Source organism: Trichomycterus rosablanca, chromosome 13 (genome assembly GCF_030014385.1).
Source record: "Trichomycterus rosablanca isolate fTriRos1 chromosome 13, fTriRos1.hap1, whole genome shotgun sequence".
Taxonomy (NCBI): domain Eukaryota; kingdom Metazoa; phylum Chordata; class Actinopteri; order Siluriformes; family Trichomycteridae; genus Trichomycterus; species Trichomycterus rosablanca.
In genome coordinates, this window is record NC_086000.1 from 18591656 (window position 1) to 18607513 (window position 15858).

Below are 15858 nucleotides of genomic sequence, written 5' to 3' on the forward strand. Positions count from 1 at the left end.
TGTAACCTAAACATCTGTTCCAACAGGAAGCAGGACAAACAAGAACTACCCCCACTGACCCCAGTTCAGTCTGGTATTAACACCCTGTAGTCCTCTTCTCTCTGCTGTAGTGCTTGCTTTAAGCTAGGCTCTCAACCGTAGACACGCCGTGTGGTAGAGGAAGAGCAGGCTTTGGTTCTCAGGGGTTTGATTACATGAGAAAGAAAGCTCTTTACAGAATGAACAGCCTCCCAGTGGGAGAGTGATCCTTTTTGACCTACACACACACACACACACTCCATGCCCTCCATTTGTGAAGAGTGGAAAACACATTGTACACAATAGGCACTGCTACTGTTACAGTACTGTACTGTGGGAATTCCACTGTTTCACCATGGCACCCCCATTCTTCACAACAAGACTTATAAAGACTGTAATTAAACAAAGACCCTGTAAGCCTTTCACTTACATAAGGATACTTATTGTCATGCCATGACAAGTAAAGAGTTTCAACATGGGGTTTAATATATAAACCACCCAAACTTATTATTTTTGGACAGTGGTAGCCTAGTGGGTAGAGCTGTGGTGGGTTACTAAAGGTTGGGAGTTTATCCTGACTCTGCTATGCAGCCACTGTTGGGCCCTTGAGCAAGGCCCTTAAGCATCTTACCCTTGGAGCGCCATACAAAGGCTGTACCTGCACTCTGACCCTAGCTCGGATATGCGCAAAAAACATTTCATTATACTGTACATGTGTATATATATTATATTACATTATTTCATATAATGTATGTAAAATAATGCATTTTAATGTCCCCACAAAATGTTAATAAAAAGGACACATTTAAACATTTAAAAACATTTAAACATTTTTACTTAAAAACAGTATTTATGAATATTTATAGATATGATATATGAAAATGTCTCCAACCCCTAACTGCACTGCCTAATAGCAGGTTAGCTAGTGAATACTCTAATAAAACACTAAGAGGTTGCAAAGTTAGACCCTCAGTGTGCATCATTACTTCTTGGTGACTTTTAACAGTTACTAAATATGTTTAAACATATTTATAGTTAATGTATAATGTGTACATGTTAATAAGCTGTGAATGACCTGTCCTCATCATACAAAATTGTAAAAGCTTTAATAGTTATTACATTAATTTGTTTACACCTTTTTTGTATTTTTTGTGTTAGCTATACTCACAAACACAAACATCACTCATTTAAAAAAGGAAAAACAGGCAATCCGTTACATGACTTACCACATAACAATTAATTACATGAATAAACATGTGTAAGAAACCTGTCTATCAGCCCAGTTTCTCACTTCAGGCATAAACAGACTCAGTGGCACTTAAAATAATCCCACAGAGGTCAGCCAGTAAACACATGACACTTCAGTTGAGAGTTGCTCTAGGCTGACAGGACTGATGACCAACAGGTTCACTAGTTGGCCCACATGTTGATTTGACATGTGACAGATGCTGAGGGGGGAGGTGGTGTGCGATCTTAAAAAGTGCTACAGGGAAAAGAAACTGATCAGGCAAGTTAGAAGAGGCAGTCAATTAAAGTTTAGCACGCACTTCCAACAGATCTCTACAGTTGATTCTTGATGATTTAACATTTTCTAAGACTTATTAAACTACACAGGTTTTGCAAAGTAAACCGTTTTAAAACACTGCACATAAGACATTCGCGACCCTAATTTCCCACTAAACTTATTAAACAGAATCTCCAGGCACACAGCATGGGAAGATTTTAATATTCAAGGCACTTGGTAGACTCCTTTTAGTGATCTGTTGTGATAAAACCAAATTGGAATTTCTAGGCTTGAATTCTAATGCAACAACACTGTAAAATATGGTGGTGGTAGCACTACATTACTAGAGAGATTACACATGAAGAATTTTAAGAATCTGGTCTGACATTTTTAACCTCATGTTCGTGTCACCCACACCAGGAAAAGCAGATAAAGAAATTAGCCTGGTGAAGTTACACAATGCGAGCAACACAGATAAAATGTCTTCCAGATCCAAAACTTTTGCTTTGGACCGTACTGTATCACCCCCAACAAAACGAAAATTACAGAGTAACCTTAATTTATGAGGTGGGGACACAATTTTAGTTTTAGCCTAGCCTAAACCTACACAGAACCACATAGAACCTGCTTGTAGTGGTTGAATTCTTTTCTCACTTATAAATATACAGGCCCTCCAAGCCATCACTGCTCTTTATATAGCAACCAAACACACTCCAACCACAAACCCAAACATTCTCTTTCTGCAGATTAGGTTTTCAAACTAATGATGAATTAAGCTTTGAGTAAGTAAATATGGCCAAAAAAGCAGTTTTATGTTGTCTGTTTTACTTTTAATCAAATATAACGTGTGAAATATAAAACACTCAGCTTGCCAAATAAGTGCTGAATGTGAGTAACAAAACTATTTTAATCTCTGTTATTTATGCTCTTTGGCAAAGGATTACAAAAGCTGTCAGTGTAATAAACCTGAGCAAATTAAACCTACAGGCAAACTAGATTTCAAAAAAGATTGTAGAAAAATGTGGAAAAAGAGAAACTTTGAAAAACTAGTTGTTTATTGCTTGTTAATGTTATTAAAGCACTAATTCTACACCCTAAGAAACTAATAACAAAACTTAGCATCAGCAAATACTTCATTTTCCAAGTTATGCAAAATACATTTCTTTGCCAAATTACATAAAGTGTCCTACAGCTGTTGTTAGGGTTGGGAACCGAAACTCGATTCCAAGTTAGAACCAGATACAAAATGGCAGGTACCAGGTACAAACAAAATTTTGATCTTACTTATCATTTCCTAACTGTGATAACTCTTAATTACTGTAAACAAACCTATCTACAAGGCCATACGTACATATCTGCCAGGACCTTTCTACATTACTACATAATGCTTCAACACAACAGCGTGTCTGAGCTAGTGTGTATGGCTAACTTAAAGACACTGTGCAATATAAACCATGGTAAACAGTCAAAAGTGTGGCTTCACTTTATTAAACAAAACAACAAGGCTGTTATGCTGATTTTCCTCAAAAAGAACGGTTGCATGTATCTATAACACACCCTCTGTTTCATGTATTGATTTGCTTATTTGCTTGCAGGCAGCTACATGTTGTGCACTGACTACACTTTAGTTCTAGCATTTTGCCCCTGTTGCTGCTGGGACATTCTTAGTTTTCTCAGAGATGATCGGTATGATATGTCACAGATTAATATTTATTATAGTTCTTATTTATAACTTTCTTAGTTTATTTTTTGTCTATTAGTTATTGGTCAGCCTACAGTTAAAAGAATAAAGATATTTTTGGTATCAAAACATTTGAATCAGTAGGCCGCACTAGAATAAGAATTGTAAAAATACATATGATACCGTACCGTAGCTAATGTCCTATGAAATTCGCAATGCAGAGAACAAACTCAGAATTACAAATAAAAGTAACAGCAAGAAGGGCCAGGGTTCAATTCCCTGGCCAGGCAGCCAGGTCCCTTTCTGTGTGAAGTTTGCATGTTCTTCCCACGTATGTGGGTGCTTCGGTTTCTAGCCACAAGTCCAAAGACATGCAGTCAGGCCAATGGAGTTACTAAATATGCTGTGTGTATGTGTTTGGCCTGTGATGGACTGGCGACCTGTCTGTGGTGTTTTGTGCCTTTCACCTGAATCAGACCCAATATGACCCAATATGAATGTTTCATAACAAATACAGTAATTGCACATAATCTAGTGAATTGGTGAGATGAAGCCAGGCATTTGTAATTTTATATTTGTGTTATACTGTAGATGTGGAAAAAAACCCAGCATGTGACCAAATACAGCAGTGCATCAAATACTATAATGCAATTTAGACCAGCACTCTGATACCAGTACTCAAGATTAGATCAGTGCATCCTATAAGCATCTTAGGCACTATGTTCTCCCCACCTATTTTCCACTATTCCTTAATTTAGTCAACCCTTGCTGAGGGGGGTCACCAGCTAGCACACACATCCTCAGACCACCTCTTCACTAACCAGCAGCAGATTCTTACTGAGAGTCCTAAACCGGGTCACGCTATGCTCTCTGTATTTTGCACCACTTTTGTGAATACTTTAACCAGGGAGTAGAAGTACCTGTTGCAGCAAGGAGGTGATTTCACATCCAGTCTTCCCTCCCTCAGACACAGTCAACTGACAAAAATGTCCTCCAACTGTACAATCCCAATCACCCTCAATGATATTTTAAAATCTAATAAACTGTGTTATAATATATTAGTTTTCTTATAAGACTGTGTTGCATGGCACATGCATTAAGACACAAACAACCCAAAACAAAACGTGTAACAATCTTGATGGCATAATACATTTGATACAGATGTTTAGATAGCACCAATTCTTCTATTTAACAGCTCTTTAATCTGGGAAAAAACAATTCAACTAGTGTGTACATATACTCATCTTCTATTCGGACTGAGCCCGATACACACCACTGTGATGACTGATGGACAGGATCCTGCATGAGGAACTAAAAGCCTGTTAAGCCTGTTCCTGAACCACGTTACATGTTACACTTTCATCGCCTTACTCAATGCCCATTGTCACAGAACAAGTCATGTTTTGATGGTGTTAAAGATGTTGTTTTTCTATTATTCTGGACTGAATGCAGAAGGCGTGAACTGACGTGGTTTCTCTAGTATGTGAAAGTGAGTGATGTTCATGAGTCACTATCTACCAGATCTAGCAATCTGCAAGTGGAATCACAACATCCACAGGGAACTGAGTCACCCCTGCAACACAAACACACAGCTACTACCACTCTGCCAGGATTACTGAAGAACTAGCTAATCTTAGTTATTGGTGAGCTTACATAAAAGGAAGAGGGAAGGTTGACACTGCATTAGGATACCTCGGTGGTTCGTCCGAGAGCTCCAGAAATGAACTTCGGAAAGCATGTAGTCTGTGTTTTTATCAGAAAAGTAGGATGTCCTTTAGCTATTCATCTGCCGAGGAGCTGTGTGGTAAACATTTAGTAGTAATTGTTATAAATGCACACGTTTAATGTCAAACACAGTCATGGACAATTTTGTATCTCCAATTCAGCTCACTTGCATGTTTTTGGACTGTGGGAGGAAACCGGAGCTTCCGGAGGAAACCCACGCAGACATGGGGAGAACATGCCAACTCCACACAGAAAGGACCCGGACTGCCCCACCTGGGGATCAAAGCCAGGACCTTCTTGCTGTGAGGCGACAGTGCTACCCACTGAGCCACCGTGCCTCCCTGCACCTTTTGTAAGACATTCTAAACACATAATGTGGCTCCATGTACCAAACCAAATAATTTATTGTCAACCTGGTACATTTAGTTGCATTAGACTGGTTTCATTGCAGCAGGTTTATATTATTTTAATATTAAACAGTTATCATGATGACGTTTAAAAAAACAGTTTAACCCCAATAAGTCCTGTTAGGTGGCTTCTTGCCAGCTCTGTTTAACTGAAACAAGAAGGTGTTTCCAACTAAATATACATAACACAATGAAGAACTGTTTATTTTATTAACCAGAAACTCTGTAACAATCTGCATACACTGATCTTCCTTGTGTTTCAAGACATCAATTTTAATTTGGCACACCATTTATTATCAAAGAAGCAATCCAGACCACTGTATCCGCTTCCAAAGAGTTCATGCACAGACTAACCATGGAGTTGAAGCTCCACCAACATTTATTCACACATCTTTACATACCAGTCACTGTGGAGGTACATGGTAATTTCTTGTGCTTCTAATTTGGGAGGTGAGTTTCCAAGCTTCTTTATACCCCAATAAAAATCTTTAAGCAGGAGCATAAACCATCTCTATGTGTTGGACTGGAAGACTGGATGTGAAATCACCTCCTTGCTGCAACAGGTACTTCTACTCCCTGGTTAAAGTACTCACAAAAGTGGTGCAAAACAAGGCTATTTGCCCAACATTTTCAAAAAATGGAGTAGCTGGCTTTGGTGTCTCAGAATTACATATTGGGAAAAAAATTGGATATGTAAAATATGATTATTGGATATGTTCTGACAAATGAAAAGACTACACTCCACCTAGTAGAAAATGTTTCACCAAGATCCTGAGTGTTATTGTTATTAAATCAGTCTATTTAAATAATTACATTATTGATAGCTACATTAATGCCAAAAATCTTTACACAAAGAGGTACATAGCAATGCATGGTTTCCCTGTCAAAAATAGTTCTGTTTTTATTATCAGCCACTGGATCTTAGGGCAGGATTTACCAAAGTGCACCAGTGCAGTTAAGTTTCTTTGTATGTGCCTGTGCTGTACCGCCCTTCCTCTGTTTACCTAAATGCAGGTGCCAGTTGAGGGCATTATTCAATGGCCTTTAAAAAGGACAAACAAGTCTTTTTTAATTCTTCAATCATGCAGGAAAAAACGGATCACAAAGTATATCCAACAATACTGCAGCCCTCAAGCCATCAAAGATATTAGTACACTAACTATAATGTAGATGAAGAGAATTTAAAGCATGAGAACATATGCTTCTAGACAGATTCATGCAAGGTTTAAATTTAGCTGTCTTCTTGAAAGTAAGGAAAGATTCTAGATTACTGTGTTAAACTCGGCTCTGTACCAACATCATAATACATCAACTGGGAGAACAATTTTTGGAAAAATGACGTTCCAAATCCAGTTCAGTTCTTGAGACTGCCAAGTCACTTTAAAGCTGTTCTGGCTAAATATGAAGTCCCGTCATGTTTGGCTTTCCAATGAATTGTCTATAAATGCTTTGCCCAAAATATTAATTGATAACTTTATGATCACTATTGTACTGCTTGTAAATCAATCAATTCTGATAGTAAAATCTTTATCATTGGCATGTATCTTTTCTAATAAATGCATGTGTATACTAAGATGGGCAACAGCTAAGCACATTAGCTTATTGCTGGCTATTGCTGGCTTTGTAACAACAAATTCAGCCCTACAATAATAGCTTGGCTGCTCTGTTATTTTGAAGATACAGATTTGTGCTGTAAGATGCTATTTTCAAACCGCAAGAATCAACTTCCAGAAACCCATAATAACCAATAAAGAGTAGCAATTGGAATGGGAAACTTCCAGAATAAAAGACTAAACCATTGCAACCCCCCAATCCCAATCCCCCCCCCCCCCCCCCCCGTGGGATAAGAGGGGCTTTCTTAACTTAAATTGATGATCAATTAAATATGTCTCTCTATTTAAGGGACTGGGGACTTCATGAAACGTTCCACTTGTGGTCTTTGACTTCAGAAAACAAAACAGCTGAGAGACGGTCAGTGAATTTTCACTTTCTGTTGTTAAGCTGCATTTTAAACTTGTTAGTAAATGATTAAGTTGGTAGGAATGTGCTGCATAACAGCTAATTAATGGGTCACAGGGAATTTTATGTACCTTTCCTTGATTCTTTTATTTACCTCGTTCACAACAGACTCAAATTTCTGATAGAAGTCTAATAATATCTAAAATTGGTGTGTTTTTTCTGTCTTTAGATGATAAATGATACACATATAATAAACATCAAAAGCAAGCCTAGAGAAACAGATGCTAAGGTTACACTTACACCTTGGTAAAAACAGGTAAACATGTTTACATAATCAACTGGAACAAGCTGAATCAGAGAGCAAAACCTGTTTAAGAACCAAGACAGACAGGAACTGGTAGAAAGTGCTAGCAAGTCTCTACATGTTCCAGACATTAATCTATCATCTGCACACCAGTTCTAAAGTCAAAACACCAACACTCTTTGATGACAAAATAAAATGGCATTTCTACTCGTTTAATAAACACTACTGTTGTTGCAATGCAACTGGTCAACAATCCTTTAGAATGAAAGCAAATGCTCCTGAAATGCGGTAGTACCTGTTTTTAGTTGGTCTTTAATTTTGATATGGTTATTAAGCCACACTTAGCATAGAATGCAGAACAAAGCCATTTACAGCACATTGCACCTTAAAGCATACCAGTTTCATGTCATAGTGGCTTTTTAAACATAGCTAGGTATAACTGCCACAGTCAGCACATCAACATTCATTTCTTTGATAACTATGACTAGGTCATCATTTACTACATTGAGCCACATGGATGCATATACTTTGACACATTTATGACTGAATTACAAGAACAACAACCAGGAAACTGGCAATTCTATAATGATACAGATTCAGATAACACAGGCATGTTAAAAATGTGCTTGTTGGATTCTGCTGAGTTGTTCTTCATAAGTTTTAGGTCACACAAAAGAAGCAAACATGTGTCGTCTACTTACTAGTTCAGGTGTATTAGCCACACCCAATACTAACAGGTAAATAAAATTAATTTTCATAAAATAACATATATGACACCAATTTTAGGCCCTTTGGAATTAGTTAAAACATAAATATAGTCAGGCCTTCTTGTGCAATATGCCTGACCTCAAATATGGCCCAGAAAGATACACTTCCAAATCACTTGGAAAGACTTTCCAAAAGTAGTATTGGAAAATGATTGGCTATACATATTGTATGATAAGGATACACGTGATTATAAAAAAAACAACCACAGTCTTACGCAAAAATCAATAACACAAACACCTTATTATCACACCTGTTATATTTCCTATATCCTTAAAACCGTATCAGCAACAGCTATCGGCCGATAACCTGATCTCTACTGGTATCATATCAAATGTAAAGAAATAGGATTAGACCTATTCCATGGCTTTACAGTCTCTATTGGGCTGGTCCATTTGTGTTTAACAGACATTCCACTTGTTCTAATGGATTACCTCCCAGCAACAATGTGGGCCAGAGAGTTGAGGTTGCACTTTTCTTAATGCATTGAGCTTGGTGTTTTTAAGAACCCAATGCTTTTGTGGTGTACATAGAGCTAGGGCTGCCTATACTAAGCTCAGATAATCTGGAAGATTTGTACTGGGATATTCAGGTTTGAATGCAAAGCCAACAAGCTGGCTTTAGCCAGGCACACACAACGTGACCCTTTATCACTTCTTTGCTCTGTGGGAAACAGAGCATGGATTCATGCAAATCTCAACGGATTCCAGGTTGCAGTGGGAAGGTGCTCTGTGCAAATGCTCCAAAGCTTAGCGCAAAGTGTGGAGAAAATTATGTATGGCTATTATGTATGGCTATTTTTATTGGCTATTTTTACATAAAGCAATAGTTTTATTTCCAATAGTCTTATACAAAATATTCAGACACCCTGAGTAAAGTCTGTTTGCTGATTAAAATACAAACAGGGAACAAATTTATGCACGTTATGGCCAAATTTTTTATTTAACATAAAGGGGGGTAAAAGTACGTTCCATGAATAAATCAGTTTGATACAAATTGAATTGCTGTAAAATCTAAAAAGTGCAAATACTGGCCTGTTCAGTGTTTATTGAAACCATTCTAGGGTGACTGATTAAAAGTAAAGTACACATCTGGGACTTTGGCGAAGATGTAGAGTAAGAGGATAATTTTGGTAAAGCATATTTGGGAGTAGATAGGGTTCTAACAGGAAATGTTCTACTCATCCATGAGGAAAACATGTGCACTCACACTTACTTTTACACACACACACAACGTAAAAGTCCTAATTATGCTAACCGAAACTGTTAGGTGACTAAACCTGTCCTTAGACTGTATTCTCTCCTGTATTGTCTTTGTGCATTCTCTCTAAACAGACTTCACAGGATCAGAAGCTTTCTTATCTCAAGTCTGCTTTAAAAAATAAAAAATAAATTAACAATGTTATCCATGGCCCAGAACTACTTTTAGGACAATGACCTTAACATTTGCTTGACCACTAGTCAGGAAGTTTACATTTATGACATTTAGCAGATGCCTGTATCCAAAGCGACTTACAATTATGACTGAACACAATTCAAACAATTGAGGGTTAGGGGCCCAACAGTGGCAACTTGACGATGGGGGGGGTTTGAACCAGCAAACTTTTTGTTTACTAGTCCAGTACCTTAAGCACTGAGCTACCACTGCCCACTACCATGTGATGAAATAATATTCATTTACTCATAATCAAATGTATTAATAGTCTAAAAAACAGTGTGCGTACATTTATGTTCTGTGTAATTATTGAGGTACCTATGCTGGTAAATGTTCTAACTTTGTACCTATTCACACATTTGCCACAAATCTGATGTATAACATTTCTACTTTTCTCAGGTGCATCTGATAGTCATGTAATGATCTTACCATGCAATTAGGTGCTGTGTATTAAACTAGTAAAATGCCAATTTGGTCTACTTCAGATGTCTACTCTGGCGTTTACACCTAACCCCCACCTGGCAAATTACAAGTAAATCCCAGGATAAACATACAAGTGTGAAAGGGCATTAAGATCAGCTACCACTGCAACCGAAAGCAAGGGCAATATAACCAGAGGTGAGAAACTACCTTTCTATTAGTTTACTCGAGCAAGTCACAGACAGTACAACTATAAGCCACTCCTCGTAAATGAATGTCGAATTACTGCAATTTGAGTGAAACAATAGCTAGAAGTCATTCTTGGTGGAATCCTGGTTTCAGCAGCGCGTGGTATTACTCACTCAGCAACACTTTCAGAGTCGCTTTACAACTTGAGATGTTTGAAATGCCGGATGTGCAGAAAAGAATAAGGCATTTGGTTGGCTCAGTGCTAGTATGGGAGCTGAAGAGCAAAAGGTGTAATTCTGAAATATCCTGTCCAAACATTCCCTGTTTTGATTTCTGACTTGGCAGCACCATTATTTTATTCTGAACTATTTTAAGAATGCTGGCATAAACCCCAGCTCAGATGGGAAAAGCAACAAAAAGGGGGAATGAATGGTATATACTAGAGATGGACGATCAGGGTTTTTGGCACCGATTCCGATCTCCTATCAGGGACATCGGCCGATAGCCGATTCCGATCGGGGGTAATTAGCAGTAAATAAACTTACAAAGAGCCTCACAGTAAAGATAAACCGGAGCAGCGCGCACACGCGCGCGCGTGTGTGTGTGTGTGTGTGTGTTTGTGCCTTTAGAAGAGACGCTTTGTTCACAGTATCGCTTATAAGTGAATCATTGATTCATGAGTTGATTCGTTTTTATGTGAAGCGTAAGTTTCTCTTCTCAGTTATCTCTCCGTGTTTACTGTTATTAATTAAATGTCGTGGTTTTAAATAAACACCAGCTACTACAGAACTTTTTGTGTGACTCTCTTACATTAAAAAGCTTCATTAAACTGCTATTACCACACATTTTAGGTCATGAAGAGCTTTCACAATGGTTTCTGTACGATGGTTGATGAATGGTGATGTGATGGTTGGTGCTTCGTAGCTCAAAGTCTGGATCAATCCACTGAGCTGTTAACTTAACGTGGTCTTTATATATCACACGATCGGATCGGCTACTTTTAGGAAATATCGGCCGATCGCCGATAGCATATTTTGATTAAAAATCGGCCGATACCGATTCATAGCCGATCGATCGTCCCATCTCTAGTATATACAGCATATATAAATATTATCCTTCATAACTAAATACATTTTAACATCAACAATCAGCATTCTTTCTTTTTTTTCTTTTTTTAACATTTTTATATTACTAAAAAACAGTGCCACACCAAATCAGCCAATTAAAACTTAATTACCATGACAGCTCTTGGCCAATGCATTCAATATATAACATGAACATTAACAAACAAAGCAGTCCAATGATAAGTGGAGAGGGGCTTCTCAAAATTTGCATCATTGTTCTATTATTACTTGGCTACTTGTATATAATACACAATAAAAATAATTACAAAGTCAAGTTTAGCCATTCAGTGCAACAACACTACCTGTGTGTTTTAATTAAGCATGTCTGTTAGCAGTTTTATCAGACAGGTTAAGGATCATTCAGAGTCAAAGTGGCATGAGGGATATATGGAATATTAATGTAGAAGAGAGATCTTATAGAATCTGTGCACTTGGTGTAGACTTATCAACACCGCACATGTTCTGGGAAAAAGCTGTTGGTGCGCATTCTGGATTCTGTCAATATGTCTATACATGCTGCCATAACAAGTGCCCCTAGACATTTATAATAGGTGTGTTTCGCATAAACCGGTTTTCTGTTCTCAGTACAAGTGACAGTTTTGTTTGTGGTAATAATTCATACTTCACTGATATGGTAAATAAGGACCTGTTTTTAAAAACAGGGTGGCGTATTTCTTTAAGAAACAAGTGCAGCTGTATAGATTTAGGTCTCTAGAAATATCCAGGTAGGTACTAAATAATTACTGGTCAAATATAAAGTCGAGTAAGGTAAACTTTTACCTTTATATTTTGTGTTAAGTGTAAAACAGCTGTCAAGGCTCCGACATTAGACAAAAGATCCACCGTCACTAGTTTCTACGAAACTGCAGCACACAACGAACATTTCCACAACAAACAGTCTGGGAATAATAATCAAGCATAAAGCACAAAGAACGGTTTACTCACCCCTCATCCAGTCCACCACTTGCTTAGGAGACCACTTGGTTATCGGCTCCATGATTTCTATTCCAAAACCGCAGCGATTAAATAACAAGCGCTGAAGTTTTAACTTAACACCGACTGCCGGCGCTGGACTGGCACACACTCACCGCTTACTGTGATCATTCTTCCATAATACAGCAACACCTACATAAATCCACTAAATGTTTTTTTTTTTTTCAGTCTACAAAGAGCTGCTTGATGGATTTATATCGCCACTGACTGAGAGCAGCTGAAGTGTGCAGTACAGGGTACAGGAGTAAACACACATGTGTCCGTACACGAAACTCACTCACAGAGGGCCAACTCGCAACAAGTAGCTTCCACACATCCTGCAGCCCGGGGGAGGAGTCTGACTAATACACACACACACACACACACACACACACACTAGAGAGCCGGTTCTTTTGGCTCGGCTCACTAAAAAGAGCCGGCTCTTTCGGCTCCCAAGTGGCTCCTTAGATTTTTTTGTTGCTTAAATTAATTTATTACCAAATTACATGTAAAATGAATTACTAATGTAAAAAAACATTGTATCAAATGTTTATTATTTAAATTGCTTTATTTATATACTCAACATGAAACAGAGTGCTACAACAATAAATTATAAAATACAAAAACAAAGACCCATCTTACTGACAAAAAGGTCTGATTGTGTATATTATTTGTAAATTTGCATCTAGAGTGGGACGGCACGGTGGCTAAGTGGGTAGCACTGTCGCCTCACGGCAAGAAGGTCCTGGGTTCGATTCCCAGGTGAAGAGCCTGGGTCCTTTCTGTGTGGCGTTTGCATGTCTTTCCCGTGTCCACGTGGGTTTCCTCCGGGTGCTCCGGTTTCCTCCCACAGTCCAAAGACATGCAAGTGAGGTGAATGTTCCTGTCATGAATGTAACCAAAGTGTAAAACGTGACGTTAAAATCGTAATAAAATAAACAAGCATCTAGAGTGAAACAACACAACATCAACGAAGCATCACTCAACAATATATTAATGAAAATGTGCAAAACAAAAAGAAAAATCAGCATCCAGGTGACAGTATTTGTATTTAGTGAAGATTAGCATTCAGAAAAGATCCTGTAACCCCCCCCCCCCCCCCCCCCCCCCGGTTTTGACAGAAAAGAAAAAAAAAACGGAAAAAAACGAATCGGCTCCCAATCAGGAGCCGGATCCCGTCGTTCACTTTATAGAGCCGGCTCTTAGAGCGGCCGACCCATCACTAACACACACACATACTGAATGAAAATACACAATAAGTCGTTTAGGTAAGCAGAGGAAGATTAATGCTTATATAAACCACCAATTTTAATAACATAGTTTGACAATTTTGAGGTTAAATCCATAAACATCTAGTGCTGGAAAGTCCAAGGCTCGATTTCAAAACAAAGGCCATAACATTCCTCCTCAAAATACCTTGGTATTTCTGTCAGTCCATGTTGCCAGACACATGATCAAGACAAGCAAATGCCTTAAATGGTGATTCTTTGTTGATCTGTTTACATCAAACTCAAGAAAATGTAGACTAAAAACCGCATAAATAAAATGTTGAATTCTTTTGAATAGCGACTGTTTCCTCTTAATGCCCACAATGCACATTTGGGCAGAAAGTAATTGGCCCCTCTAACATAGCCTCTGGCCCCTGTCTGGCCCCCCCACCTCACATGGTCTAGAACCGCCACTGATCACTGACCCATCTTCATACTTAACAGTATTCTTCTGGTCATAAGCCTTACCTTTCTTGCAACAGACAAACCACTGATACACTAGCCAAACAGTTCCAGTTTTGATCAGTCATTTTATAGACCTGTGTTCCAGAACCTTACAGGCCTAAACAGGTTCATTTTGGCATATTCCAGTTGACCCTTCCTGTGCTTCCTAATAAAGAGTGGCATAAGTCTAGTCTTGAAGTCGTTGGTCATTAAGTGATCACATCTGTTCGAGCCTTCATTATCATTGTTCATTTGCTGATTTGAAAATGTTTTTTTTATTTCATCACTGGCAGGTATTTCTATTATGTATTAATGAAATATGTTGAATATGTTGGGAAAGAGCAGTAAATTAGCCAATAAAGAGCATTCACACTTAAAGTGTGCAAAGGTTGCAACTGTGTGTTGCATCCACATTTCACCTTGCTGCTCAGTGGGTAGCACTGTCGCCTCACAGCAAGAAGATCCTGGGTTCGATTCTCAGGTAGAGAGGTCTGGGTCCTTACTGTGTGGAGTTTGCATGTTCTCCCTGTTTTCATGTGAGTTTCCTCCGGGAGCTCCGGTTCTCTCCCTCAATTCAGTGACATGCAGTCAGGTCAGTCAGATTAACTAGAGATAATAAATTGCCCAATGTGTAAATGTGTGTGTTTGTCCTGTGATGGACTGGTGACTTGTCTAGGGTGTTTCCTACCTTCATTTAAAAAGTATAAAATCTATTACACAATAGGACCAGCTGGGTGAAAAAACAATGCTTGTAGTACTTTAATAATTACTGGAATCACAAAAAAAAAACTACTGACCATGCCAACAGAGTGGAAAATAAAGGTTTTGAGTGAGGAAAAGAAGGGTTAATGGGTTTGACCTTTCTGGCAAAGCAATACAGTAAGCATCAAGATGCTAACATACTTAAAGTTTCAAAGACAGCAGTTTATAAAAACTACCAGCCAGTTTGCCATTGTTGGGCCCTTGTCAGGTGGTATGACCCTATCATTGTAAATAATATTTATAACTTGCTTCAGTATACAATACAACACTAAACTTGTGGCCCTGCAGGCCAAATTCAACTTCAAAGAGTACAATTTCAATTGTTCACTGTTTTATCAGTTTTATTGTTCAGTTGGAAGGGAAGTAGGCCATAGTGAGCAAATATCACCCAGTTCTGATAGGAACAAACAGTACTACTGTAGTATCTGTGGTTAAATGCCAGAAAGCTAATAATGAAAATATTAATAAAACTGACAAACATACACAGACGTTTACAGAAACAACAAGTTAATTGACTAGAAAATACACAAAATAGTATATTAAAGCTGTTCATTTAGTCATAATAACTTCAGCTGTGCGTTCAAGTATATGACTTCAGAAACCAGGTAAATAATGCATTATAAATGTTTGTTGAACACTATACACTGTGGAGAATTCGCTTCTAAGTTTCTAACTCCTTAGTGCCATCTAAAGGTATCAAATACATCCACTACTCATTAATTGGCCGGTACTAGCTTGACACTTTATGAAATATGTAGTAAACAATTTGGGATGTACAAAAGTTAGTATCGTGGAATTCCAAATGCTAATAAACCTGCTTAATTTTCTCAATTAAATATATTATAAACGTAGTATATTAACAGTAGTGTGTCTAAGGGAGTT

The 15858-nt window shown here is 38.1% G+C and overlaps 1 protein-coding gene across 4 annotated transcripts in view; it reads right to left on the reverse strand.

The window, feature by feature from the left end:
* LOC134325233 (connector enhancer of kinase suppressor of ras 3-like) overlaps positions 1–12531 on the reverse strand; it is a 72897-nt gene extending 60366 nt beyond the window's left edge. For all 4 annotated transcript variants that reach the window (XR_010014270.1, XM_063007353.1, XM_063007354.1 and 1 more), the window contains exon 1: positions 12476–12531. Coding sequence is in view for 3 of the 4 variants with exons in the window: in XM_063007353.1 (XP_062863423.1) it covers positions 12476–12527 (52 nt within the window). In the remaining variant the exon portion in view is untranslated. The remainder of the gene's footprint in view (positions 1–12475) is intronic.
* Between the last annotated feature and the right edge of the window lie 3327 nt (positions 12532–15858).